This window comes from Bufo gargarizans, chromosome 7 (genome assembly GCF_014858855.1).
Source record: "Bufo gargarizans isolate SCDJY-AF-19 chromosome 7, ASM1485885v1, whole genome shotgun sequence".
Lineage (NCBI taxonomy): Eukaryota > Metazoa > Chordata > Amphibia > Anura > Bufonidae > Bufo > Bufo gargarizans.
Window position 1 is genome coordinate 33,493,694 of NC_058086.1, and position 24,316 is coordinate 33,518,009.

At 48.0% G+C, this 24,316-nt stretch overlaps 1 protein-coding gene across 1 annotated transcript in view; it reads left to right on the forward strand.

The window, feature by feature from the left end:
• ZNHIT6 (zinc finger HIT-type containing 6) overlaps positions 1-24,316 on the forward strand; it is a 31,020-nt gene that overhangs the window by 1,444 nt on the left and 5,260 nt on the right. Inside the window, exons 4-5 of the mRNA XM_044301310.1 lie at positions 1,857-1,942; positions 2,053-2,156. Of these exons, the coding sequence (XP_044157245.1) occupies positions 1,857-1,942; positions 2,053-2,156 (190 nt within the window). The remainder of the gene's footprint in view (positions 1-1,856; positions 1,943-2,052; positions 2,157-24,316) is intronic.

The window sequence follows — 24,316 nt, forward strand, 5'->3', positions numbered from 1 at the left end:
CCTTTAAAGGCATCTGTCAGCAGGTTTGTACCTATGACACTGGCTGACCTGTTCCATGTGCGCTTGGCAGCTGAAGACATCTGTGTTGGTCCCATGTTCATATGTGCCCACATTACTGAGAAAAATTATGTTTTAATATATGCAAATGAGTCTCTAGGAGCAACGGGGGAGTTACCATTACACCTAGAGGCTCTGCTCTCTCTGCAACTGCCGCGCCCTCTCACTTTGATTGAAAGTGCCGGGCATTATGATATTTACGCTGCATGGCCCTGTCAATCAGAGTACAGAGGGTGCGGCAGTTGCAGAGAGAGCTGAGCCTCTAGGTGTAATGGTAACGCCCCCGTTGCTCCTAGAGGCTCATTTTCATATATTAAACCATCATTTTTCTCAGCAATGCGGGCACATGTGAACATGGGACCAACACAGATGCCTTCAGCTGCCAAGTGCACATGTAACAGGTCAGCCAGTGTCATAGGTACAAAACTGCTGACAGATGCCCTTTAAAAGGAATCTGTCACCACAATTCTGGACTATTATCCGCAGTAATACATGAGTAGAGTAGTACTGCTGCACATAAGGAGTCCAGATTAGTATTTAAAATTTTACTACTGCCCCGTTTCCCCCAATGTCTGCACTCAAAGCTGTGCTGAAATACACACTTCAGACTTCTGTGCTGTGCTAACAGATGGAGAGGACTCCTGTGCGCATGCACAGCAGTGCTGACAGTATATTTCAGTGCAGATTTGAGCGCCGACAGTAGAAAAATAAATCTGCAGAACTGCTCATGTATTACTGCAGATAATGGGCCAGGGTTGTGGTGACATTTATGGATGGATTTATCAGAACTAGTGCATGGGAGCGGAGCATGGCAAATAACTTGCCAGTCGGTCCAAAAAGGTCCAGATGCAGAGATGTTCATAGACTGCTGAAAAGATGGGGCAGAAACACTACGCAGAGCATTGTGCCCCTTTAGCTGTGCTCGGCGTTACTCGGCTGATTCTCGGAGAAGCAGGTTTATCAGTTTTTGGGCTTACAGAATGTATACTTGTGTCCTCTTCATGAGTGTGGGTAGAGCCTTTACTCATGGACATCATTGGACATCCATGTAGCGTGCAGAGACCAAGGGTCCTTCAGCGGTGCGCCCTGCTATGGTGAACCCACAGGTATCCTGATGGAGGTTTATGGAGAGGGATTGACAATAAGTACATGCCCATTTATGCACAGAGGCATTGTGTGCACAGACAGTGCTTCAGACCATGCTGAGAGTTCCTGCTCTGGTCGTGGCCGATAGAGCTGCTTTGATAACTATTTTGGTGCAGGTCTACAGGGATTGGCAAAAAGGATATGCTGTTGTCTGCACCATGGCAGCGCAAAAAGGATATGCTATTGTCTGCAATGTGGCAGTGTGTGCACAGGCAGTGCTTCAGGTCGTGTTGAGAGTTCCTGCTGTGATTGAGGCAGATAGAGCTGCTTCGATTCCTGCTTGGACACAGTCCCAATCACATAGATACCACAGTGTCTATGTGACACTCGGCTGATTACTCGGCTGATTCTCGGAGAAGCAGGTTTAGCAGTTTTTGGGCTTACAGAATGTATACTTGTGTCCTCTTCATGAGTGTGGGTAGAGCCTTTACTCATGGACATCATTGGACTTCCATGTAGCGTGCAGAGACCAAGGGTCCTTCAGCGGTGCGCCCTGCAAAGATAAACCTGCCAAGATTTTTTATTTTTGGATGGCTTTTGTGTCTACGCCTCCTTTTAAGCAGCGCTGTGCAAGCCCCACCATGATTATTGTGCTTGTGAAGTGATTTTGTTTCTTTTGTCTCTTACCCCTCTGTATTTACTTTAACCTGCAGATTATCGGTTTCTAGAAGACGCGGGCAGAGTGGCAGATGCTGCCATGAGGGATGCCATGCTACCCCGCCAAACAACCAATAAGTTTGTAGGTTTTATGTTTTTGGTTATTGAATCCCGGCTTCCATGGTGGTGTGTAGATGTGGCATGCAGGGGGCGCCAGTGTGTATACATGACCGTGCTCTCCCTGTTCTGCAGTTGAACTATATGAAAAATAGAGCTCGGAAACTTGGCATCGATATGAAGTTGCTGCCGCTTGGGTTCACAAAAAGGAAAACAAATTCAACTTTTTTTCACAAAAAGTAAGTGATTTGTGTATTTGGAGCGGTGAGTAGATGGCGATGTTTACTGTAGTACTTTATAATACTGTACATGTACGTATACCATACTCGCAAATGCTGATACAACTGACACCAGCAATGTCTGATGGCTCTATTGACTCTAATGGTGAAAATGCTGTTTTGTTTGTATGTTTTTTTTGCATCCACCCCCTTCCCCGTCTGTGCCGCTCAAGTAGTTTGGTCTGATGTATATAACAGCAATATAATCAGCTATTTCCAACAGTCCCACAGAGAATGAATGGAGCCGCAGTGCGCATGCCGACCTGCCACTCCATTCATTAAGAGACTGTGGGCCCCTGTCTTACGATTGGTGAGGGTGCCCGCAGAAAAGATTTCCTGTGGATAGGGGATACATTTCTATGTTGGCACAACCCCTTTTAAGAGGACCCGTCGCCTCTCCTGACATGTCTGTTTTAGTCACTGCTTGCATTCTCCATGTAAAAGCAATTCTGGAGCATCTGTATGTGGTGCTGCTCCTGTGTTATTCCTGCTAGAAATGTATAAATAAAGGAAGAACTGGGTTATATCAGTTGGGGGCATGTCCCTGCCCAGTCTGCCACTGGCACCACTGATTGGATCATATCAGACCCTGCAAGGGACACCCAGTTGTACATTAATAAACTCGTAGCAGTAGTAATAGAGGAACTTGCTAACCCGTTGTCATAAGAATAGATGCGCCAACATTATTAGAGGGGAATGCCATTATTTCCTTAAGCAGACATTTGCCACCAACGGAATTTCCCAGCTTAAATCTCCATAGCTGAGTGACCTTACAGATTCCTCCTATCGGTGCTTGTTTGCCGATTGCACAAATGTGGGGATTTATGAGGCTGTGTAAACTAAAAGAAACTGTTCTTATTGCCCACAGCAGCCAATCACAGTGCAGCTTTCATATCGTATTCTGCATTTTAAAAATGGAAGCCGCGCCGTGATGGGTGACTATGGGCCGTTTTTACTTTTCTCCAGTTAAAATCTCCCTGAAAAATGACTGCTGTTGCCCTTGGAAACAGACAGCGGTCCATTTTCATCCGCTGTCAGACGTCGCTGCACGGGACTCGCTGACGCTTTTTTTTTTCTGCACTCTATGGGGGTCCAATTTGATTTTGGGGAAAATAAAAATAAAAAGTGCTCCCTGCTAACAGGATACCTGCAGAATTCTGCATTGAGAAGATCTCCTCTGGGGACACGGTGTACACGGAGGCAATCTGTGCGGGGGTTCTACATTGCTCTGCGCCGGAGTGAAAAGTGACGACTGAGCGCCATATGAAGCTAAAAGACACCCAGACGCCTCGCCGTGCAGAGTTGTGCGCAGGAGACCAGATCCCTGTTGTCCACTGGGTGTCTCTCTCTCTCTCTGCATCACGAGTGCTCAGGAGGACGACTGACGCGTTTCATCTTTAGCCTGCTGACTTATTACCTAATATAAAAGTACATATCACAGAGATACATTACCTGCTATAATATAATAAAAGAATAAAAATTAAACCCTTAAAGAGGACCTCTCGCCTCCCCTGTCTGGTTCAGTAACTACTCGCATTCCCCATATAATAGCAATTCTGGAGCATGTAGTCTTATCACTCTGTGTTGTTCCGTTCCTCTGTTATTCTTACTAGAAGATACAAATGACTTGCTAGCAGTCTGCATGTAAGGTCCAGCTTGGTGTTACTAGTTGAGGAGGGGGGGTGACGCTATTCAGTCAGTGCTGCCAGACTCAGACTGTGCAGGGACACACTCCCAGCTGGTAACGCCCATCTTGACATTCTTTGCAAACTGCTAGCAATGCATTCATAACTTCCACCGGGAATAATAGAGAAATGGCACAACGTAGAGTCATAGAACAGAGAATATGAGCTCCAGAATTGTTTATTACATGGGGGATGCAAGGAGTTGGGCTACTTTCACACTTGCGTCGCCGGAACTGCCTGTCGGATCCGGCAAAATGTATGCCAACTGATGGCATTAGTAAGACTGATCAGTCTGAAAAATGCATTGAGATGCCAGATCCGTCTTTCCGGTCTCATCCGGCAAAACGGATCCGGCATTTATTTTTTTCACATGCGCAGACCGGAAGGACGGATCCGGCGCTAATACATTCCTATGGGAAGAAATGATGGATCCGGCGTTCAGGCAAGTCTTCAGTTTTTTTGTCCGGAGATAAAAGCGTAGCATGCTGCGGTTTTCTCTTTTGCCTGATCAGTCAAAAAGACTGAACTGAAGACATCCTGATGCATCCTGAACGGATTACTCTCCATTCAGAATGCATTGGGATATGCCTGATCAGTTCTTTTCCGGCATTAAGCCCTTTTGACGGAACTTGGTGCCGGAAAAGAAAAACGCTAGTGTGAAAGTACCTTTTTACTAAAACAGACATGTCAGGAGCGGGGGCAGCTCCTCTTTATTAGTGTCTCCAGCAGGTGGCGTTTCCTCTCTGGTGCATTCAGTGTGGGCGACATAAGCTGATCTTCATAAGAGCCCAGGACGGTGTATGTGTCACCCTCAAGTTCACTGTAGTGCAGCCTCTTAAAGGAACACTCTAGGAAAATCTGGTTCGGAGCATGACACAGAGATATATTCACGTGGGCGTTCTTTCAATCCGAGTGTCTTGCGCTAGCTTACGTCTTAGTTTTGCCAGGTCTCCGACCTATTGTGAAACCACAACTCCCAGCATGCCCTGACAGTTGCATGGGAGCAACTGAAGAGGCACAGGTCAGTGCTAACTGCCCATTTTGCTCTGTTATCCGTTCATTCACCCCTTAGAGAACATGTTTTGGTCCTGTGACCTTTTCATTGTGCGGCCCCCATTTCCTTCTCTCCTGGGCACTCTGCTTGGTGTCTAAAATTTACATAGGGTTAATATTTTACCTTGAGACTTTAAGACCTTCAAGGGCAGTTTCAACTTTTTGTTTTTTAAATCAGATGATTTTTTTTCATAAGTTAATGAGTCAGAAGGAAACCTGGACCTGGAAAACTTAAAGGGGTTGACCAGCCTAGGAGAAAAAAACCCCACTGGTTGGAACTTGGGGTCAATTAAAAAACAACATGGACATTACAAGGATGTCATCTGTTGTTGTGTTTTTTTTTTTGTTTTTTTTTGCTTTGCAGAATGCAAAATGCATACAGTCGTGTGCATGAGCCCTTAAGGACCCTGCCATATTTCACCTTAAGGTCCAGGCCATTTTAGCAAATCTGACCAGTGTCACTTTATGTGGTAATAACTTTAAAACACTTTTACTTATCCAGGCCATTCTGAGATTGTTTTATCGTCACATATTGTACATCATGACAGTGGCAAAATTGAGTCAACAAATTTCATTTTTATTTATAAAAAAAAAAAATTTTTTACCAAAAATGTGGAAAAATTTGCGGATTTTCAAATTTCAATTTCTCCTTTTATAATAGATAGTAATAACTTCAAAAATAGTTATGAATTTACATTCCCCATATGTCTACTTCATGTTTGGATCTGAATGCCATTTTTTATTTTTTGGGGACGTTAAAGGGCTTAGAAGTTTAGAAGCAAATCTTGAAATTTTTCAGAAAAGTTCCAAAACCCACTTTTTAAGGACCAGTTTAGGTCTGAACTCACTTTGTAAGGCTTACATAATAGAAACCACCCAAAAATTACCCCATTTTACAAACACCCCTCAAGGTATTCAAAACAGATTTTATAAACTTTGTTAACCCTTTAAGTGTTCCACGAGAATTTATGGAAAATGGTAGAATTTCCCTTTTTTGGCAGATTTTCCATTTTTAATCCATTTTTCTCGTGCGTGGCATTGGGGGACACAGCACCATGGGTATATGCCCAGCTGCCACTAGGAGGCTGACACTAGAAACAAAAAAGTGTTGGCTCCACCCAGGTGGGCTATACCCCTCTGCTAGAGCCAGAATAACTCAGTCTAGTTCTAGTGTCCGTAGGAGGCAGACATGACCTGCTAGCAGGTCTTTCTGCTAATTTTATTTTTTCTTTATTTTATTCCTTTTTTTTTTTTTTTTCTCTACAGGTAGCAGGGGTGGCTCCATCGTGTTCCACCTTAGTTGCCCCCCTGCGGGCGCGTACTCGGGTACCTTGCAGCCACCCAGTCCCCAACGTGACCTGCTTCTGCAGTGGATTCCGGCGGACCCACGGCTTCCGTGTTGAGTCCGCCGAGGGGGTGGTCATGCTGCGCCTGAATTAATCGGAGGGTGAGTATGGCCCCTGTATAGCCTGTGGCCTTCCTTTACTCTCCTTCTCACCCATCCTTCTGGAGCTTTTTTAATGGGGTCTGCTCCTTTAAGACGGCCGTTTTTCGGCTTTCCCCTCTCCCTACCTCAGGTGACTGTGTCCCCTCCTCCTCTGCCTGTCCGCGGCGCTGACATTTGCCTTCTCCAGCGCTGGCAGGCAGGGGTGCCGCGCTCTCTCTCTCGTCCGGCAGCGCTTGGATATCACTAGAGGCCCCGGCTTTTGCTTCGGCCTAGGCCGCGGTCACGTGGGCGGGCTCCGTCTCCGCCTCCTGGGCTTCCCGGGCTTCCCGGGCTTCCTCTCTTGCTCCCTCCCCTTGTGGGCGTTTCTCTGGGAGGTTCCATTTTTCCGCCCAATCCAGCGCCAGCGCGGGCTGCTGGGGGGGCGTTTCTTCTTCCGAACGGCTTCTCAGTGCCTCTGATCTGAGCGGTGTTTTTTTTTTGTTTTTTTTTGCTTTGCAGAATGCAAAATGCATACAGTCGTGTGCATGAGCCCTTAAGGACCCTGCCATATTTCACCTTAAGGTCCAGGCCATTTTAGCAAATCTGACCAGTGTCACTTTATGTGGTAATAACTTTAAAACACTTTTACTTATCCAGGCCATTCTGAGATTGTTTTATCGTCACATATTGTACATCATGACAGTGGCAAAATTGAGTCAACAAATTTCATTTTTATTTATAAAAAAAAAATAAAAAATTTACCAAAAATGTGGAAAAATTTGCGGATTTTCAAATTTCAATTTCTCCTTTTATAATAGATAGTAATAACTTCAAAAATAGTTATGAATTTACATTCCCCATATGTCTACTTCATGTTTGGATCTGAATGCCATTTTTTATTTTTTGGGGACGTTAAAGGGCTTAGAAGTTTAGAAGCAAATCTTGAAATTTTTCAGAAAAGTTCCAAAACCCACTTTTTAAGGACCAGTTTAGGTCTGAACTCACTTTGTAAGGCTTACATAATAGAAACCACCCAAAAATTACCCCATTTTACAAACACCCCTCAAGGTATTCAAAACAGATTTTATAAACTTTGTTAACCCTTTAAGTGTTCCACGAGAATTTATGGAAAATGGTAGAATTTCCCTTTTTTGGCAGATTTTCCATTTTTAATCCATTTTTCTCGTGCGTGGCATTGGGGGACACAGCACCATGGGTATATGCCCAGCTGCCACTAGGAGGCTGACACTAGAAACAAAAAAGTGTTGGCTCCACCCAGGTGGGCTATACCCCTCTGCTAGAGCCAGAATAACTCAGTCTAGTTCTAGTGTCCGTAGGAGGCAGACATGACCTGCTAGCAGGTCTTTCTGCTAATTTTATTTTTTCTTTATTTTATTCCTTTTTTTTTTTTTTTTCTCTACAGGTAGCAGGGGTGGCTCCATCGTGTTCCACCTTAGTTGCCCCCCTGCGGGCGCGTACTCGGGTACCTTGCAGCCACCCAGTCCCCAACGTGACCTGCTTCTGCAGTGGATTCCGGCGGACCCACGGCTTCCGTGTTGAGTCCGCCGAGGGGGTGGTCATGCTGCGCCTGAATTAATCGGAGGGTGAGTATGGCCCCTGTATAGCCTGTGGCCTTCCTTTACTCTCCTTCTCACCCATCCTTCTGGAGCTTTTTTAATGGGGTCTGCTCCTTTAAGACGGCCGTTTTTCGGCTTTCCCCTCTCCCTACCTCAGGTGACTGTGTCCCCTCCTCCTCTGCCTGTCCGCGGCGCTGACATTTGCCTTCTCCAGCGCTGGCAGGCAGGGGTGCCGCGCTCTCTCTCTCGTCCGGCAGCGCTTGGATATCACTAGAGGCCCCGGCTTTTGCTTCGGCCTAGGCCGCGGTCACGTGGGCGGGCTCCGTCTCCGCCTCCTGGGCTTCCCGGGCTTCCCGGGCTTCCTCTCTTGCTCCCTCCCCTTGTGGGCGTTTCTCTGGGAGGTTCCATTTTTCCGCCCAATCCAGCGCCAGCGCGGGCTGCTGGGGGGGCGTTTCTTCTTCCGAACGGCTTCTCAGTGCCTCTGATCTGAGCGGTGTTCGCGTGCGTCGCCATCTTCTCTCTGCGCCCGGATCCTCCTGCGATCGGTTTCCTGGGACACAGCACCATTGGTCGTGGTAGGCAGCCTCTGGCTGACTTCTTTCTTTCCAGGTTCCACCATCCGCCCTCATGTCTTCCTCTGGTCAGGCCCCCACTCCCCCCGCCGCCATTTCCACTCATTACGCCTGCTCTGTGTGTAATAGGAAGTTCCCATGCGGCCAACCTACGTCCCTCTGTGTGCAGTGCCTCGCCCCCGGGCCCGCCCAGTCCGCTCCTGCGGCCCCTACCTTGTCGGTTCTCCCGGAATGGGCTGCTACCCTGTCCCAGGCCATAGGTAGCCTTGCTAGCCTCTCCCAATCCCTGGCGCAGTCCCTGGACAGTCTCCCTGCCCAGATTGCGGCTGCCTCTGGCAGGGCCTCTACCGCTGGTGATGCGCCTGGCGACAGTTCCCATCCTCGCTCTGGCACTCGGTCCCGCAAGCGACCACGTACGGTCTCGGCTGGGTCCCACTCCTCCTCAGTTACCCCGGATCGCTCTCCGGTTAGGTCTGAGTCCGGTGAGATTTCTTCTTCAGCCGCTTCCGCCGCTCCTGGGGACTCCTCCGCTTCAGATTCTGAATCTGAGCGGTGTTCGGCGATGTCGGCAGCCGTGCAGGATCTCATCAGGGCCGTTCGGGACGCACTCCATGTACAGGACGTTCCCTCGTCTTCCTCCCTGGAGGCAGTGTCCTTCCGCCGTTCTAAGCGGTCCACCGTGGTTTTCCCCAATCACGAGGATCTGGACGCGCTCCTTGCCAAGGAGTGGCGTCACCCTGACCGGCGCCTTCATCTCACCAAGGCTTCTGATGTCCCTTATCCCTTCTCAGAGGATTCGGTCAATCTCTGGACGATTCCCCCTCTGGTGGATCCTCAGGTCGCTCGTCTGGCGAAAGCTACTACGCTTCCCCTGGCTGATGCGGCTTCCTTGTCGGATCCCGCTGATAAACGGGTCGACTCCTTGGCCAAGTCCGTTTTCATCGCAGCGGGCGCCGCCATCCGCCCTGCGTTTGCCGCCTCTTGGGTCGCCAAGGCATGCGCTATTTGGGCAAAGCAACTTCTCCGTGCCTTACCTGCTGACTCTGACCAGGGGGACTTGGCAGTGCTTGCCTCCCAGATCTATCAGGCTTCCAAGTTTCTTTGTGACGCCTCTATGGAATCGGCTCGCCGCTCTGGGCGTGCGGCCGCCAACTCTGTGGCTATCCGCCGCACCATTTGGCTTCGTTCCTGGGCGGCGGACTCCGCCTCCAAGAAGGCTCTTATCTCTCTTCCCTTTCTCGGTGGAAAGCTTTTTGGGAAACGCTTGGAGGAGCTCATCTCCGAGGCCACTGGAGGTAAGAGTTCTCTTCTTCCTCAGAATCAGCCTCGCCGCCGTCGTTTCCCCGGGTCGTCCTCCCGGACGCAGTCCTTTCGGTCCTTTCGGGCCCCTCCTGCCCGATCTGACAAGAAGCCTTCCAGGCCTTCCTTTAAGTCCAGGCCCTCTTGGCACGCCAAGCCCAAGCCCGCTCGTCCCCAGTCCACTAAGCCTCCTTCCGCATGACTCGATCCCCGTCATGGTGGGAGGGCGCCTGCTCGTCTTTCGGGATGTTTGGCGGGCAAACGTAGAAGACGCTTGGGTTCTCGAGGTGGTCTCTTCTGGGTACAGAATCGAATTCACCGACCTTCCGCCCAGTCGTTTCTTTTTGACGTCCCGCCCGAGCAGACAGGTTTTTTCAGGCCATTCATTCCCTTCATGCTCTGGGGGTCATCGTTCCGGTTCCAGAGTCAGAACGTTTTCGGGGCTTCTACTCGAACCTATTCACTGTCCCCAAAAAGGACGGCTCACTCCGTCCTATCCTGGATCTAAAGGCGCTCAATCACTTTGTCCGGGTCCGTCATTTCCGCATGGAGTCCCTCCGGTCTGTGATCGCCTCTCTGGAGTTGGGCGAGTTCCTGTCGTCTATCGACATTCAGGATGCCTATCTCCACGTTCCCATCGCCCTCCCCCACCAAAGGTTCCTTCGCTTCGCGGTGGGTTCTCTTCATTTCCAATTTGTAGCCCTTCCCTTCGGTCTGGCTTCCGCACCGAGGGTTTTCACCAAGGTGTTAGCTCCCCTCGTGGCTCTTCTTCGTGCCAGAGGGGTCGCCTTGGTGCCTTACCTGGACGACCTTCTGATTCGGGCCCCGTCTCCCGAGGACAATCTGTCCAGCCTGAGCATCACCCTCTCGGCTCTTGCTCAGTTCGGGTGGCTTGTCAACCACTCCAAGTCCTCCCTTATCCCACGCCAGAGGATGCTCTTTCTGGGCATGCTCTTCGACACTCGCCTCGGGCGGGTGTTCCTTCCCCCAGAGAAGATTTCTTCTCTTCAGGCGGGGGTGCATCTTCTCCGCAGGCCGTCCTCTCTGACCATCAGGACGTGTATGCGCGTCCTGGGGAGGATGGTGGCCTCATTCGAAGCCATTCCTTATTCCCAATTCCACTCTCGGGACCTTCAGATGTTCATCTTATCCAGATGGGACAAGTCCCCGGAGGGTCTCGATCGCCTTGTTCGTCTCCCCCCTCAGATTCGCCTGGATCTCTCCTGGTGGTTGCTTCCTCGGACGGTGTCCCTGGGCCGGTCCTTCCTCCCTCCCAGTTGGCGGGTGATCACGACCGATGCCAGCCTCTCGGGATGGGGAGCGGTGTTCGAGTCCCTCACGGTTCAGGGTCTGTGGTCTGTTCAGGAATCCTCCCTGCAGATCAACGTGCTCGAACTCAGGGCAATTTTCTTAGCGCTGTCGCACTGGACTTCTCGTCTGCGCGGCCTCCCGATCCGGATTCAAACGGACAATTCCACCGCCGTGGCTTATCTGAATCATCAGGGGGGCACCAGGAGCGTGATGGCCCTGCAAGAGGCCTCTCAGATCCTGCGATGGGCGGAGGACCACGTTCCCGTTCTCTCTGCCGTCCACATTCCCGGGGTCGACAATTGGGCGGCAGACTTTCTCAGTCGTCAGCTCGTCGACCCGGGCGAATGGTCTCTCCACCCGGAGGTGTTTCATCAACTGTGTCTCCGGTGGGGGACTCCGGACGTGGATCTCTTCGCGTCTCGCCTGAATCACAGACTTCCGCGCTATGTTGCGCGGTCCAGGGATCCACAAGCTCTAGCGGTCGATGCCCTAGTTCTGCCTTGGTCTCAGTTCGGCCTTCTGTATCTCTTTCCGCCCATCCCTCTTCTGCCTCGAGTGCTCAAGCGTCTCAAGGCAGCCCGGGTGCCGGCGATTCTGGTGGCTCCGGATTGGCCCCGCAGGGCGTGGTACGCAGATCTCGTGTTCCTGCTCGCCGACGTTCCATGGCGTCTTCCCCTGCGCCGCGATCTCCTTTCGCAGGGCCCTCTGTTCCACCCGAATTTACCGCAGCTTCGTTTGACGGCGTGGCTGTTGAGACCGCGGTCCTGAAGGCCCGTGGTCTCTCGGACTCTGACATTCAGACGATGCTTCGCGCTCGGAAGCCCCAGTCGGCCCGTATTTACTATCGGACCTGGAGGGCGTATTTTGCTTGGTGCGAGTCCGCACGTTTTCGTCCCCTCCTTTTTTCGGTCCCTAATATTCTGGCCTTCCTTCAGGCTGGCTTTGATAAGGGGCTTCGCCTGGCTTCTCTCAGGGGGCAGATTTCTGCCCTTTCGATCCTTTTTCAACGTTCTGTGGCCGCGCGGGCTCAGGTTAAGACTTTTCTGCAGGGTGTCGCTCGCCGAGCCCCTCCTTTTCGCCTTCCGGTGGAGCCGTGGGACCTGAATCTTGTCCTCGATGCTCTTCAGTCCTCTCCTTTTGAGCCCTTGGCAGACATCTCTCTGTCGTTTGTGTCGTTTAAGGTTGCCTTCCTTGTGGCAATCACCTCTATCCGTCGGGTTTCCGAACTGGCGGCGCTTTCCTGCCGGTCGCCTTTCCTGGTGTTCCATCAGGACAAGGTCGTTTTGCGTCCCGTTCCTTCCTTTCTCCCTAAGGTTGTCACCTCGTTTCACATCAATGAGGAGATTATCCTTCCTTCCTTCTGCCCTAATCCTTCTCACCCTCGGGAGAAGTCTCTCCATTGCCTGGATGTTGTTCGGGCCCTCCGCTGGTACCTTCGCCTCACGGAACCCTTCCGTCGTTCGGATTCTCTTTTCCTGGTTCCGGCGGGTCCTCGTAAAGGTTTGCCTGCCTCCAAGGCCACCATCTCTCGCTGGGTTCGGTCGGCTGTCAAGGAGGCCTACGCCGCGAAGGGCCGTGCTCCCCCTTCCAGGTTGACCGCTCATTCGACTAGGGCAGTTGGGGCTTCCTGGGCGGTGCGTCATCAGGCTTCGGCTGCCCAGCTTTGCCGGGCCGCCACCTGGGCGTCAGTTCACACTTTTTCTAAATTTTACCACATTCATTCCCTGGCTTCTGCTGACGCCAGCCTGGGGCGTAAGGTTCTGCAGGCAGCGGTGCTTTAGGTTGCCGTCTTGGCATTCTTCCCTCCCTCAGGGACTGCTTTGGGACGTCCCATGGTGCTGTGTCCCCCAATGCCACGCACGAGAAAAATGGATTTTTTGTACTCACCGTAAAATCCTTTTCTCGTAGTAGGCATTTGGGGACACAGATCCCACCCTTTCCTTTGGAGCATTTATTCTTGTTCGTGGTTCCGGCGTTTGCTTGTGGTTGTCGGGTTCCCCAGTTCAAGACTTGTTGGCACTCCGTTTCTTTTTGGTTCAGGTGTGGCGTTCCTACTGCTTTTTGTACTGACTGAGTTATTCTGGCTCTAGCAGAGGGGTATAGCCCACCTGGGTGGAGCCAACACTTTTTTGTTTCTAGTGTCAGCCTCCTAGTGGCAGCTGGGCATATACCCATGGTGCTGTGTCCCCCAATGCCTACTACGAGAAAAGGATTTTACGGTGAGTACAAAAAATCCATTTTTTCCACTAACAAAGCAAGGGTTAACAGCCAAATGTGGTCGTAAACTGCTGTACGGGCGCACAGCAGGGCGCAGAAGGAAAGGAACGCCATATGGTTTTTGGAAGGCAGATTTCACTGGTATAATTTTAAGCTGCCATGTCACATTTGAAGACCCCCTGATGCAACCCTAGAGACGAAACTCTAAAAAAGTGACCTTATTTTGGAAACTAGGGGATAAGGTGGCAGTTTTGTTGGTACTATTTTAGGGTACATATGATTTTTGTTTGATCTCTATTACACTTTTTGTGAGGCAAGGTAACAAAAAATATCTGTTTTGGCACCGATTTTATTTACAGTGTTCATCTGACAGGTTTGATCATGTGGTATTTTTATAGAGCAGGTAGATTTTAAAGTGTAATGGGGGCATTGTGACCCTCCTCTGAAATCTTTATGCCCCTGCTGTGGACCAGGAGTCCAGTCTGCGCCGTCCGGCTGTTTGCGCTTGTGGCAGGAATTGGGAATAGTGTGTAAGTTGTATAGCAGTTGGTTCAGACTCTTCACACCTCGGCGAGACCTATATTAAGATGTTGTCTGCCGAGCGGAGAGTAACCCCAGGATGTGAAATATAATGGTCCTCTGCCAAATGCAACTGCATTGACAGTCAATTCTTTCTCCCCGCTACGGAATGAGTGCGGCTCTGTGCAGATTTCAGTCTAATGAAAACCTGCAGATTCCTGGCTCGGTAAATATAGTCATTCATTCACATGTACGAGGCCTGGATCCGGTTCAAGAGCCAACAAGTAAACACAGGGCGCTGGGTGGCGAAGACCAGAGAGGGGATGTTTGTGGCGGGCTCAGATGTGGGAAACCGAGGCATGGATGTAGTTATGTACTCAGGTGCTGCAGGTATGCGGGCCGGGGGCTGTGATCTTAAAAAATAACAAAAATAAAAATTGGGTCTGTGTGTGTCTGTGCTTGGCTGTGGAGAGAATGAATTAAAATATCTTATATATTATATGTAATATGTGTACAGGATTATGTATTAAAGGGGTATTCCGGTTGTTACAAATTATCCTCTATCCAAAACGTAGGGGTTAACCATTAGATTAGTGAGGGTCCTACCGCTGGGACCCCACCGATCATGAGAACGGTTGAGCCCATGCTCAACCGGCCACTCCTTTCACTTTAGGGGTCCCCGTTCTCATTATCAGTGGGGGTCCCAGCAGCAGGACCCTCACTAATCTTATAGTTAACCCCTACCCTGTCAAAATCTGTATTAAAAACAAAAACAACATCCTGCAGTTTTTGCCTCTGGCCACTAAGCCTAATAAGGGATGGCACATCTTGGTCTGTACAGATCACTTTACTGCAGGTATCTGATTATCATTACAGGCAGGATTACAATGGCAGATACCACCTGTATTTATAGATAAGACACTATCCCCCATTTAGAGAAGGTGATATGACAGCTTATCTTCTCCCTCCTGACCTCTGCGCAGGTCTCGGAGCATGTCCAGAAAATTCTCCCATAGAAGTCAGTGGGGCTAGCTCCTATCCATTGTATCTATGGCCCATGTGGCTGCTGTAAAGAAACAGAATGAAAATTAGAAAATAGATTAGAAAAAAAAGGATAGGAATCGCTGTCTCATCTCAGACAATGGGCGCATATTGCTAGGATGTACCCCCATTGTCTCTTAGGTGAGAGTTTCACCGCTGGGACCTGCACCTATATAGAGCCCCGAAAAGTGGAGTAAGGCAGACTGCGCATGCGCTCATTTTCTATGGGGCTGCCGAAAATAGGCAAGCGCTGGCACGGCTATTTCCGTCGGGCCCATAGAAGTGAATGGGAGCGGTGGCCGGTCATGTGCGGTGCGCTCCCTTTCACTTCTATGGGGAGAGCGCTTGGTGTTGGCCGAACCGGAGTCCTTCAGCCACCACTTTGCGGGGCTCCGTTCTCTATATAGGTGCGGGTCCCAGCGGTGGAACCCACACCTATAAGACAAAAGTGGCATATCCTAGCGATATGCATCCCTTTGTCTTAGATGAGACAACCCCTTTAAGACTCTCTCAGACTATCGCTGTGACCAGAGAGATCCCTCCCCCCCTCCCTGTAGTGACTCAACTACAGCATCAAACATTGCAGTAATCAATGCGATGCTCTTCTACCGGCATCGTTATCTATTCCTATGAAGAGAACAATACAGCTGTCATACTGTTAACCCGATTCTACACCTACTAGTATAATGGGGATTATCATGTAGATAACATTTCCCCTCACAGCAGCAGTAAACTGTTAATGGGTTACCTTTCTATGTAGGAGTCTCTGTGCCGACTGCTACAGAAGAATGATATTTTGCATTTAATTTTCAATGATGTATCACTGTCAGAATAAAAAGGAAAAACAGCCAAAAATGCAAAAAAAATAAAAATAAAATTCAATGAATATTGAGTTTAATAAAATACCCTTTTCTGAAGGAAGTGTCCCTTTAAAGTGGATTTCTCGTCCGTCTGTGCTGCGTAATATGGAGACCGGTCCTGTCTCCTATTACCTAAAATGCACTGATCACCTACTGTAGGTTATGAATCCAGTGTATTCATGAGGGGAACGCTCCTCCTGCCTCCCCCGCCCCTGTCAGTGAAGATTGACGGCCCCCTGTGTATACAGACCTTTCAATCACCAGCCTGAGGAGATGAGCTAATCTATGGGGGGTATTAACTAAGGGTCTATTCACACGTCCGTGGAATGGGTCCGCATCTGTTCCGCAATATCCGAAACGGGTGCGGACCTGTTCATTCTCAATGGTGCAGGAATGGATGCGGAGAGCACACTATGCGCCAAATGTATTATAAAATGCACAAGCCTCTTAATAAAAGTTCTTCCAGTCCGCGCACCAGAAAAGCCACTTGTGCTATAATTTTACACTGTCGGGATGCAGAAGGCGCTGTCCCCTTGCATTACTCACTTTGTGAAAAGTGGCGAGAGCGGCGCCAGAAAACTGATGCAAATCACATAATCTATTCTCTCCGGAGCTGCGCCCACACCGCGGTGCCCGCATATCAGACAGTCTGGCGACACTTTAAATGTGAGGACACTGTATACGCGGCCGCTGTGCTTTTAGAGGACCCGAGACTGGTGATGTCTCTGAGGCACGAGGCTCAAGACACGATCTCACCGGTTTGTGATTTGGCTCATAAATCGGCATCTCAGCGGCAGCGTCTGCGGTCCGCGAGCGCCGGCGTTCGTTCTATCCGTGATATTTAATAGACTTTTTGAGAGCGACCAAAATCTCCATTTCCAAGCAAGCGTGCTGCCCGCTGACCACATCTGTTAGGACCTCGCGATTCATTCTCTGCTCCTCCGTCCTGCGGCCAGGAGCACGTGTTTATACAATGTGGATGTGGTCAGGCTGTTAAGATGGTTACACGCAGCTAAGGAAATAAGACTCTTTCCAGAATGCACAGCGCCCGCAGATGAAAGCATCCTTCTCGGCCCGCAGGACGGGCTTTGGACCTGAGCTTTTGGTCTTGGAGCAAATTAGCAATTTGTAGATTTTCAGATATTATCAGGATTCCTCTCATATGTTTAAAGCAATGATGGACAATGTAGAGTCGGACGTAGGGGGGTCACTTACTAATCTCCAGGAACCGCTTTGATTTATTTCACCCACTTGATAGAAAACTGCACTCGAAGATGCTGGCAGTGCCAGGATGTGATGTGGCAGGAAGCAGTTCTAGGAAAGTTTCCTTGAATCTTCAGTTTCGCGGTTAGTTTTTTCCCCTTTGGACGGAATGTAAAATACTGAACGGTTTTCTGGGGAATTGTTTCTTTCCTAGGGCTTCCCTGGTGCATTTGGTCACCACAACTTAAAAAGCCACTTCCGTTTTTCCCTACGAGGACGGACCATCAGTCCACGGCAAGAAAATCGTCAGTTCTACAAGATCCGTTCACTTGGTTGAATGGGTCTGCGAGAAAAATGGACGACATCACCCTTGGTGGTGACTCCAGTAGAAGACCCTCGCCATTCAGACGCTGGTCTTGTGTTGGTGAATGGGAACATTCTTGTTTTTCATCCAGACGCCGAAGCCCCAATAGAACTAATAATTTAATTTGCTACAGTGGCATCCAGTCTAGGAAATGCATCAGCTGCACAAATCTCCGTTTGTTACAATGTATCAGTGCAGGAAAAACGTATTTGCACATGCTAACACGTTAGGTGGGGGTTCTGTTGGAATGACGTGTCAATCAGACATATACAGTGATTCTAATCTGTATGTATGTGGTTAAAGGGGTATTCCCATCTGGTCATTAACCCCTTAAGGACCAGCCCCGTACATGTACAGCGCTGTGATCCGGCAGGTGCAGGAGATGCGCCCGTCCGATCCGCGACAGGGGTCCAGCAGTCACTGATAGCCGGACCCGGACCCTTGCTGCATGACCGTGGCACATGCGATGTGTGGAGGGAGAGCAGCCATCTGGTCCCCGCGCTGCTGTGACGGGGACCCGATGGCAGGGAAGGCAGCACTATGCTTTCCGTAGGCATTGTGGCTGCCTTCCGTGACAGCCTGTGAGATCCAGCCCCCTGGATCTCACAGGAAGCAGGCTGTAAGTGTATTATAATGTGTAATACACTTACAGCCAGTGCATCACAATACAGAATGGGACAAAAAATCAAGTGGAAAAAAAAGTTTTGCAATTTTTTTTTGAAAGTTTCAAGTAAAAAAAAAAAAAGAAGCAGCATTATTTTCCCAAAATAAAGGGAAAAAAAGAAAAGTAGACCTATTAGGTTCTATAAAAAATATCACATGACATAACCCTTCAGGTGAACACCGTCCAAAAAATGTAATATAAACTGTGCTTAAAATTTTTTTTTGCCACCTTACATCACTAAAAGTGCAACACCAACCGATCAAAAAGGCGTATGCCCCCCCAAAATAGTACCAATCTAACCGTCACCTTATCCCTACCTAAGACAATCGCCCAAAAAATAAAAATAAACTATGGCTCTCAGACAATGGAGACACTAAACATAATTTTATTTGTTTCAAAAATGCTGTTATTGTGTAAAACTTAAAGGGAACCTGTCATGTGGATATTTATCTAACTAATTATATACAATCATAAACTACTAAAAAGTGCCTTAGATGTATTCACTTACTGGTGTGACAGATGGTTGCCTCAGACACTGGGTTCACACCTGAGCATTCTGAAAGGAGCGCTCTGTATGCGCGAATGTACCGGCGTTTACATCGCGCATACAGAGACAAGCGAACGCCCATTGTCGCTCGTTCCCGAAAGTCTATGTACGGGAACGCGTGACAAAACACCCCAAAGAAGCTCAAGAACTTTTTTGAGCGTAGGGCGTTTTTCAGCGCATTCAAACACGCTGTAAAACGCTCAAGTGTGAACCAGGGCCATAGGGAAGCATTGGTTTTCATGTGTTGAGCGTTTTACAGCACGTTTGAACGTGCTGTAAAACGCTCAGGTGTGAAGCCTGTGATAATATACATACAAAGATGCCGCATGCTAATGAGCTGATTCGAGTCCAGCGTGATGTCATTGAGTCCAGCGTATATTTAATTCAGAGCTATAGCCACTCCCCTGCCCACCTGCTGCTGAGTCACATGGAAAATAACTGTCAATCAGCAGCAGGTGGGTGGGGAGAGTCAGGAGCTCATGAATATTCAGGACTCATCATTATCAGCTGGAGCTTTTCAATACAAGATGTTGGCAGATTGACTCGGTCAATTAAATAAAGTGACCCAGCATTTTGAAGAGAATCAGTCACTTATTTATGTTGCCCTTAATTTGGACACCATAAAACTGGTGACAGGTTCCCTTTAAGTAAATTAAAAAGAAAGTAGACCTATTGGGTATTGCCACGTCCGTAATGAAAAAAGCAATTTTTTGTCACCTTACATCACAAAAAGTGTAATAGCATGCGATCAAAAAATCATATGCACCCAAAAATAGTGCCAATCAAACCGTCATCTCATCCCGCAAAAATGATACCCTACCCAAGATAATCGCCCCAAAAACTGAAAAAAACTATGGCTCTCAGACTAAGGAGACACTAAAATGATTTTTGTTTTGTTTCAAAAATATTATTGTGTAAAACTTTAAAAAAAAAGTAGACCTATTAGGTATCGCTGCATCCGTAAGAACCTGCTGTATAAAAATCACAAGACCGTTACCCCTCAGACCTTACCCCATACCAAGCGGTCAAAAAGTCATACGCACCCCACAATAGTAGCAATCCAACCGTCATCTCATACCGAAAAATATGAGCCCCTATATTAGACAGTAGCACAAAAAATAAAAATAAAACTACAGCTTTCAGAATGTGGAGACACTAAAAAAAAATAACTTTTTTTTTTTTTCCCAAATATTCTTTATTATGTAAAACTGAAACAAACAACCAAAATTATTTGGTATTGTCGCGTCCGAAACAACCTGCTCTATAAAAATACCAAATGATCTAACCTGTCAGATCACGACTGACGTCATGTGCCCGGCCTACTTTCTGAATGAAGGAGGCGGCGCAGGCATGTGACGTCAGTTGTGACGCTGCCGCTCCTCTGCCCGGCCGGCCAGCATTAAGATGACAGCCCTGTGAGTAGGATGTGGCTGTATTGAATGTTCTACTGCAGAGGGGGCCTCATGAATAGAATCCTTATTAATTGTACACATTTTATAACTCCTGGAGCTGGGGGCCTGAGCACAGTGAACGCACCGGCCCCCAGCTCCTCCTCCCAGTCCCTCCCCGCTATTTCCGGCCGATATGTAAAAATATCGGCAGAAACAGATTAGGTGCATTTTCGGCCGCCGAAATTTCGGTGCACCCCTAGTTCATTTCCTTCTGCGCCCTGCCGTGTGCCCGTACATCAGTTTACGACCACATATGAAAAAAATTGATCAAAATGGAAAATCTGCCCAAAAAGTGAAATTCAGAAATTTCATCTCCATTTTCCATTAATTCTTGTGCAACACCTAAAGTGTTAACAACAGTTTGTAAAATCAGTTTTGTGTACCTTGAGGGGTGTAGTTTCTAAAATGGGGTCATTTTTCTGTGGTTTCTATTATGTAAGCCTTACATAGTGAATTCAGACCTGAGCTGGTCCTTAAAAAGTAGGTTTTGGAAATTTTCTAAAAAACTTCTAAGCCTTCTAACGTCCCCAAAAAATAAAATGGCATTCCCTGGATAAGTCAAAGTGTTTTAAAGTTATCACCACATAAAGTGACACTGGTCAGAGTTGCAAAAAATGGCCTGGTCCTTAAAGGGAACCTGTCACTGGGATTTTGTGTATAGAGCTGAGGACATGGGTTGCTAGATGGCCGCTAGCTCATCCGCAATGCCCAGTCCCCATAGCTCTGTGTGCTTTTATTGTGTAATAAAAACGATTTGATACATATGCAAATTAACCTGAGATGAGTCCTGTATGTGAGATGAGTCACGTACAGGACTCATCTCAGGTTAATTTGCATATGTGAAAAAGCTTAGAGAAGGCTCACCTCCTAGGCAAAAAATGGAGTGGGTGCACCTGCGAGAAGATTACACCCAATCTTCAAAAGGATTTGGTAAATATAAAGTGTAGCAGGGCACACCTGCATTTGAGGTCACACAGGAGAGTAGGGTGGATAGTTATATATATTTATTTGTGTCAATTCAATACAACAAAATAATACAACAAGATATACCTATAAAATTATTAAACAATATGCTATATAGACTTAGATTCCTCTAAAAATGGGTATCGCTAAAATATAACAACACATGTGTGATCCTATGGGAAGGATATCTCAATGGCCAAGTTCCTTACTACTGATAGTGTCCAATACACTTGGTGTAGTCAGGTTTGTATTGTCAAGAGTTATAGATTGAATGCCGTATAGTCAGAGTGCCACTCACTCCGATTTCTTTTGCCGTTAGTTGACAATGCAACTGATCGCTCTACCCTAATTTGCATATGTATCAAATTGGTTTTTTTACACAATAAAAGCACACAGAGCTATGGGGACTGGGTATTGGGGATGTGCTGGCGGCCATCTAGCAGCCCATGTTCTCAGCTCTATACACAAAATCCCGGTGACAGGTTCCCTTTTAAGGTAAAATATGGCTGTGTCCTGGAGGGGGTTAAATGTTTTTGCTTTGGTTTTTGTTTTTTTATTTACTCATGACCAGTGCTCTGGATAGGTCATCGGTATCTGATCGATGGTGGTCTGACATCCGAGACCCCTGCCGATCAGCTGTTTGAGAAGGCAGCGACGCTCACAGGCGCTTGCCAAGCACAGCGCCGTACATTGTATAGCGGCCACCTGGGCCATGTGACCGATGAACGTGATGTCACGCGGCCTGCCCAAAGGTACTGCGAGCGCTGCTGCCTTCTCAAACAGCTGATCAGCGCGGGTCTCGGGTGTCAGACCCCCACCGAGCTGATACTGATGACCTCTCCAGTAGAAAAATAACTCTTGGAAAACCCCTGTAATAGAATATCAGTAGGATATGTATCGCCAATAAGTGTGGGTTCCGCCTCTGGGACCCGTTCTTATCTCAAGAACAGGGCCCCGCCATGACTGGAGAGGGCACCATGCTTGTGAGACTTTCTTTATTCTTCGCTATGGGACTTCAGGAAAATAGCTGAGGGCGCGTTCCTCAGACCGTCATGTCACCGGCTAATGCCAGAAGCGTGACCTGTATAGGGGAAGCATAGTCTACTATTAGGGATCAGCGAACCTGAGGGGGTTCGGGTTCTGGTGGAATTCCGTTATGGATTCCATTAACACAGAATATATTTTTTTTATTTTTTTATAAATAATAGTGATTCTGCATGCACATAGCCATAGAACCCAAATAACACCGCCAGACAGTCGCCTAAACAACACCGTCCAATGGATTATACTAGGGAAGTGGCTGGATCCGGTACACAGCCCACAGCAGATGTGGGTGCAAGCTCCAGGTGCCCAGGCCGTCGCCCAGTGATGTGCCCACCCCTGCTGCTGGCCCTGATAAGGAGACATCTGTCGGTCTTCTATCGGAATGTATGTACTGCGGCGTTGAGGTTTCTCGGTGTTTCCTTACATACCAGAGGCGGAAACCCAAATGGAAGTCAGCGAGAGCATTTCTGGGTTCTGCGAGGCTCGGACTCGCTGCCTCACAAACATTACAGCTTTCCAAAGGAATCTCGGAGCAGCTCCTGGCAGCCCACATTCTTCCCATGTGCCGCGTCCAGCATGCAGGCGGCTCACACAAGCCTCTTGTGCGCCTCGTGTTTGTTCTGGGAAACTGACCTGGAATCAAAACATCAGATCAAGTGTTAAAAGATGGATTTTGATTGAAACGGCGGCTTGTCCGGGGATATTTACAGACAAAGCCCGCTTGTACCGGCCGCCCCCAGCTCCCCCCCATCAGCAGGGCTTGTTTTTGGTGGACAGAGCCGCTCTCATAGCCGCAGGTTTTTCACGCTTCCTCCCCTTTCCAAATAAATAAATTTCTTTTTAATTCTTGAAAGTCCATCTGCTGGAGCGTGCTGATTGGGAGTGACGGAGAGAGACCTTCAAAGGTGTCCATCATCCCTGCAAATATGTAAATATCTAATTTATCCGGTTTCTTCAGAAATGAAAGAGCATGTGCCAGCAGGATCAACCCTATTAAACCAGACAGGGTCAATTCTGCTGATCAAAAGCATACCTGTCCTGTAAAAAATACTTTTTTATTCTTCATGCAAATGAGGGCTTCGGTACACCCGGGGCGTGGAAAGAGGAGGAGCATGGAGAGGCAAGGCCACACCCCTTAGTGCCCTGAAGACCTGATTTGCATAAAGATTCAAAGTCTCTTTTTTTTCTTGGGAACCCATTTTCACAAGTTGGGTATCATTTTAATCAGCAGGGTCAACCCTACCAGACGGCATACCTGGTTCAACTTCAATGGGGTCGTTTTGACGGGAAGTTCATGGATTTCCGTAAATCTCATTCAAGTGAACGGAACTGATTTTCCGTAGCAGGAATTTTCTGCAACAAAATCTTAAGGCCTCATGCAGACGACCGTTGTTTTGGTCAGCATCCGAGCCGCCATTTTTGCGGCTCGGATGCAGACCCATTCCCTTCAATGGTGCCGCAAAAGATGCGGACAGCACTCCGTCTGCTGTCCGCATACGTTGCACCGTTCCGTGGCCCCGCAAAAAAAAAAATATAGCATGTCCTATTCTTGTCCGTTTTGCGGACAAGAATAGGCATGTCTACAATGGGCCGCCCGTTCCATTCCGCAAATTGCGGAAGGCACGCGTGCGGCTTCCGTTTTTTGCGGATCCGCGGTTTGCGGACAGCAAAAAACGGCACGGTCGTGTGCATGTAGCCTAATCCTTGTATAATGAAAAAGTGATTTTTCTGTAGTTTGTGGCTTTTAACCCTTCAATGCCCACCCACTCTCTCTTTTGATGGGGAATCGTTTGGTTCCTAGAGCAGCCTTCTGCTCTACCGCCGGCGTCGGGAGAAGAAGCTCTGACCCTGGCTGTTAACCCTTTGCTGCCATCTGCTGAATACAATAGAAGTATAAAATCTTTTCTTTTTTTTTTCTTTTTTTTGTTACATTAAAAATTTACCAGTAATAAAAATAAAAAAAATTCTAAAAAAGAAAGTGATTATTTCATATAAAATGCAGTTTATTATGCGTGCATTACGTAAAGGCGAATATCTACACTTGTGACAATAATAACCTGGAGAATTAATATAACTGGTTATACAGTGAGCAATGTGAACAGCATAAAACTGAAAAACGGCAAGAAACTGTATTTGGACCGCAAAAAATAATATAAATTACAATAGCAGTTTACTATATATACCTACAGCAATATGGCATACATCCACATGGAAAAATAAAGTTATTAATATGTAAAATCGAAAAAAATTAGCTGGATGTTTAAGCCCTTCCAGGCCTGGTCATTAAAGGGGTTCTTTCAGCAGATGGCATTTATCATGTAGAGA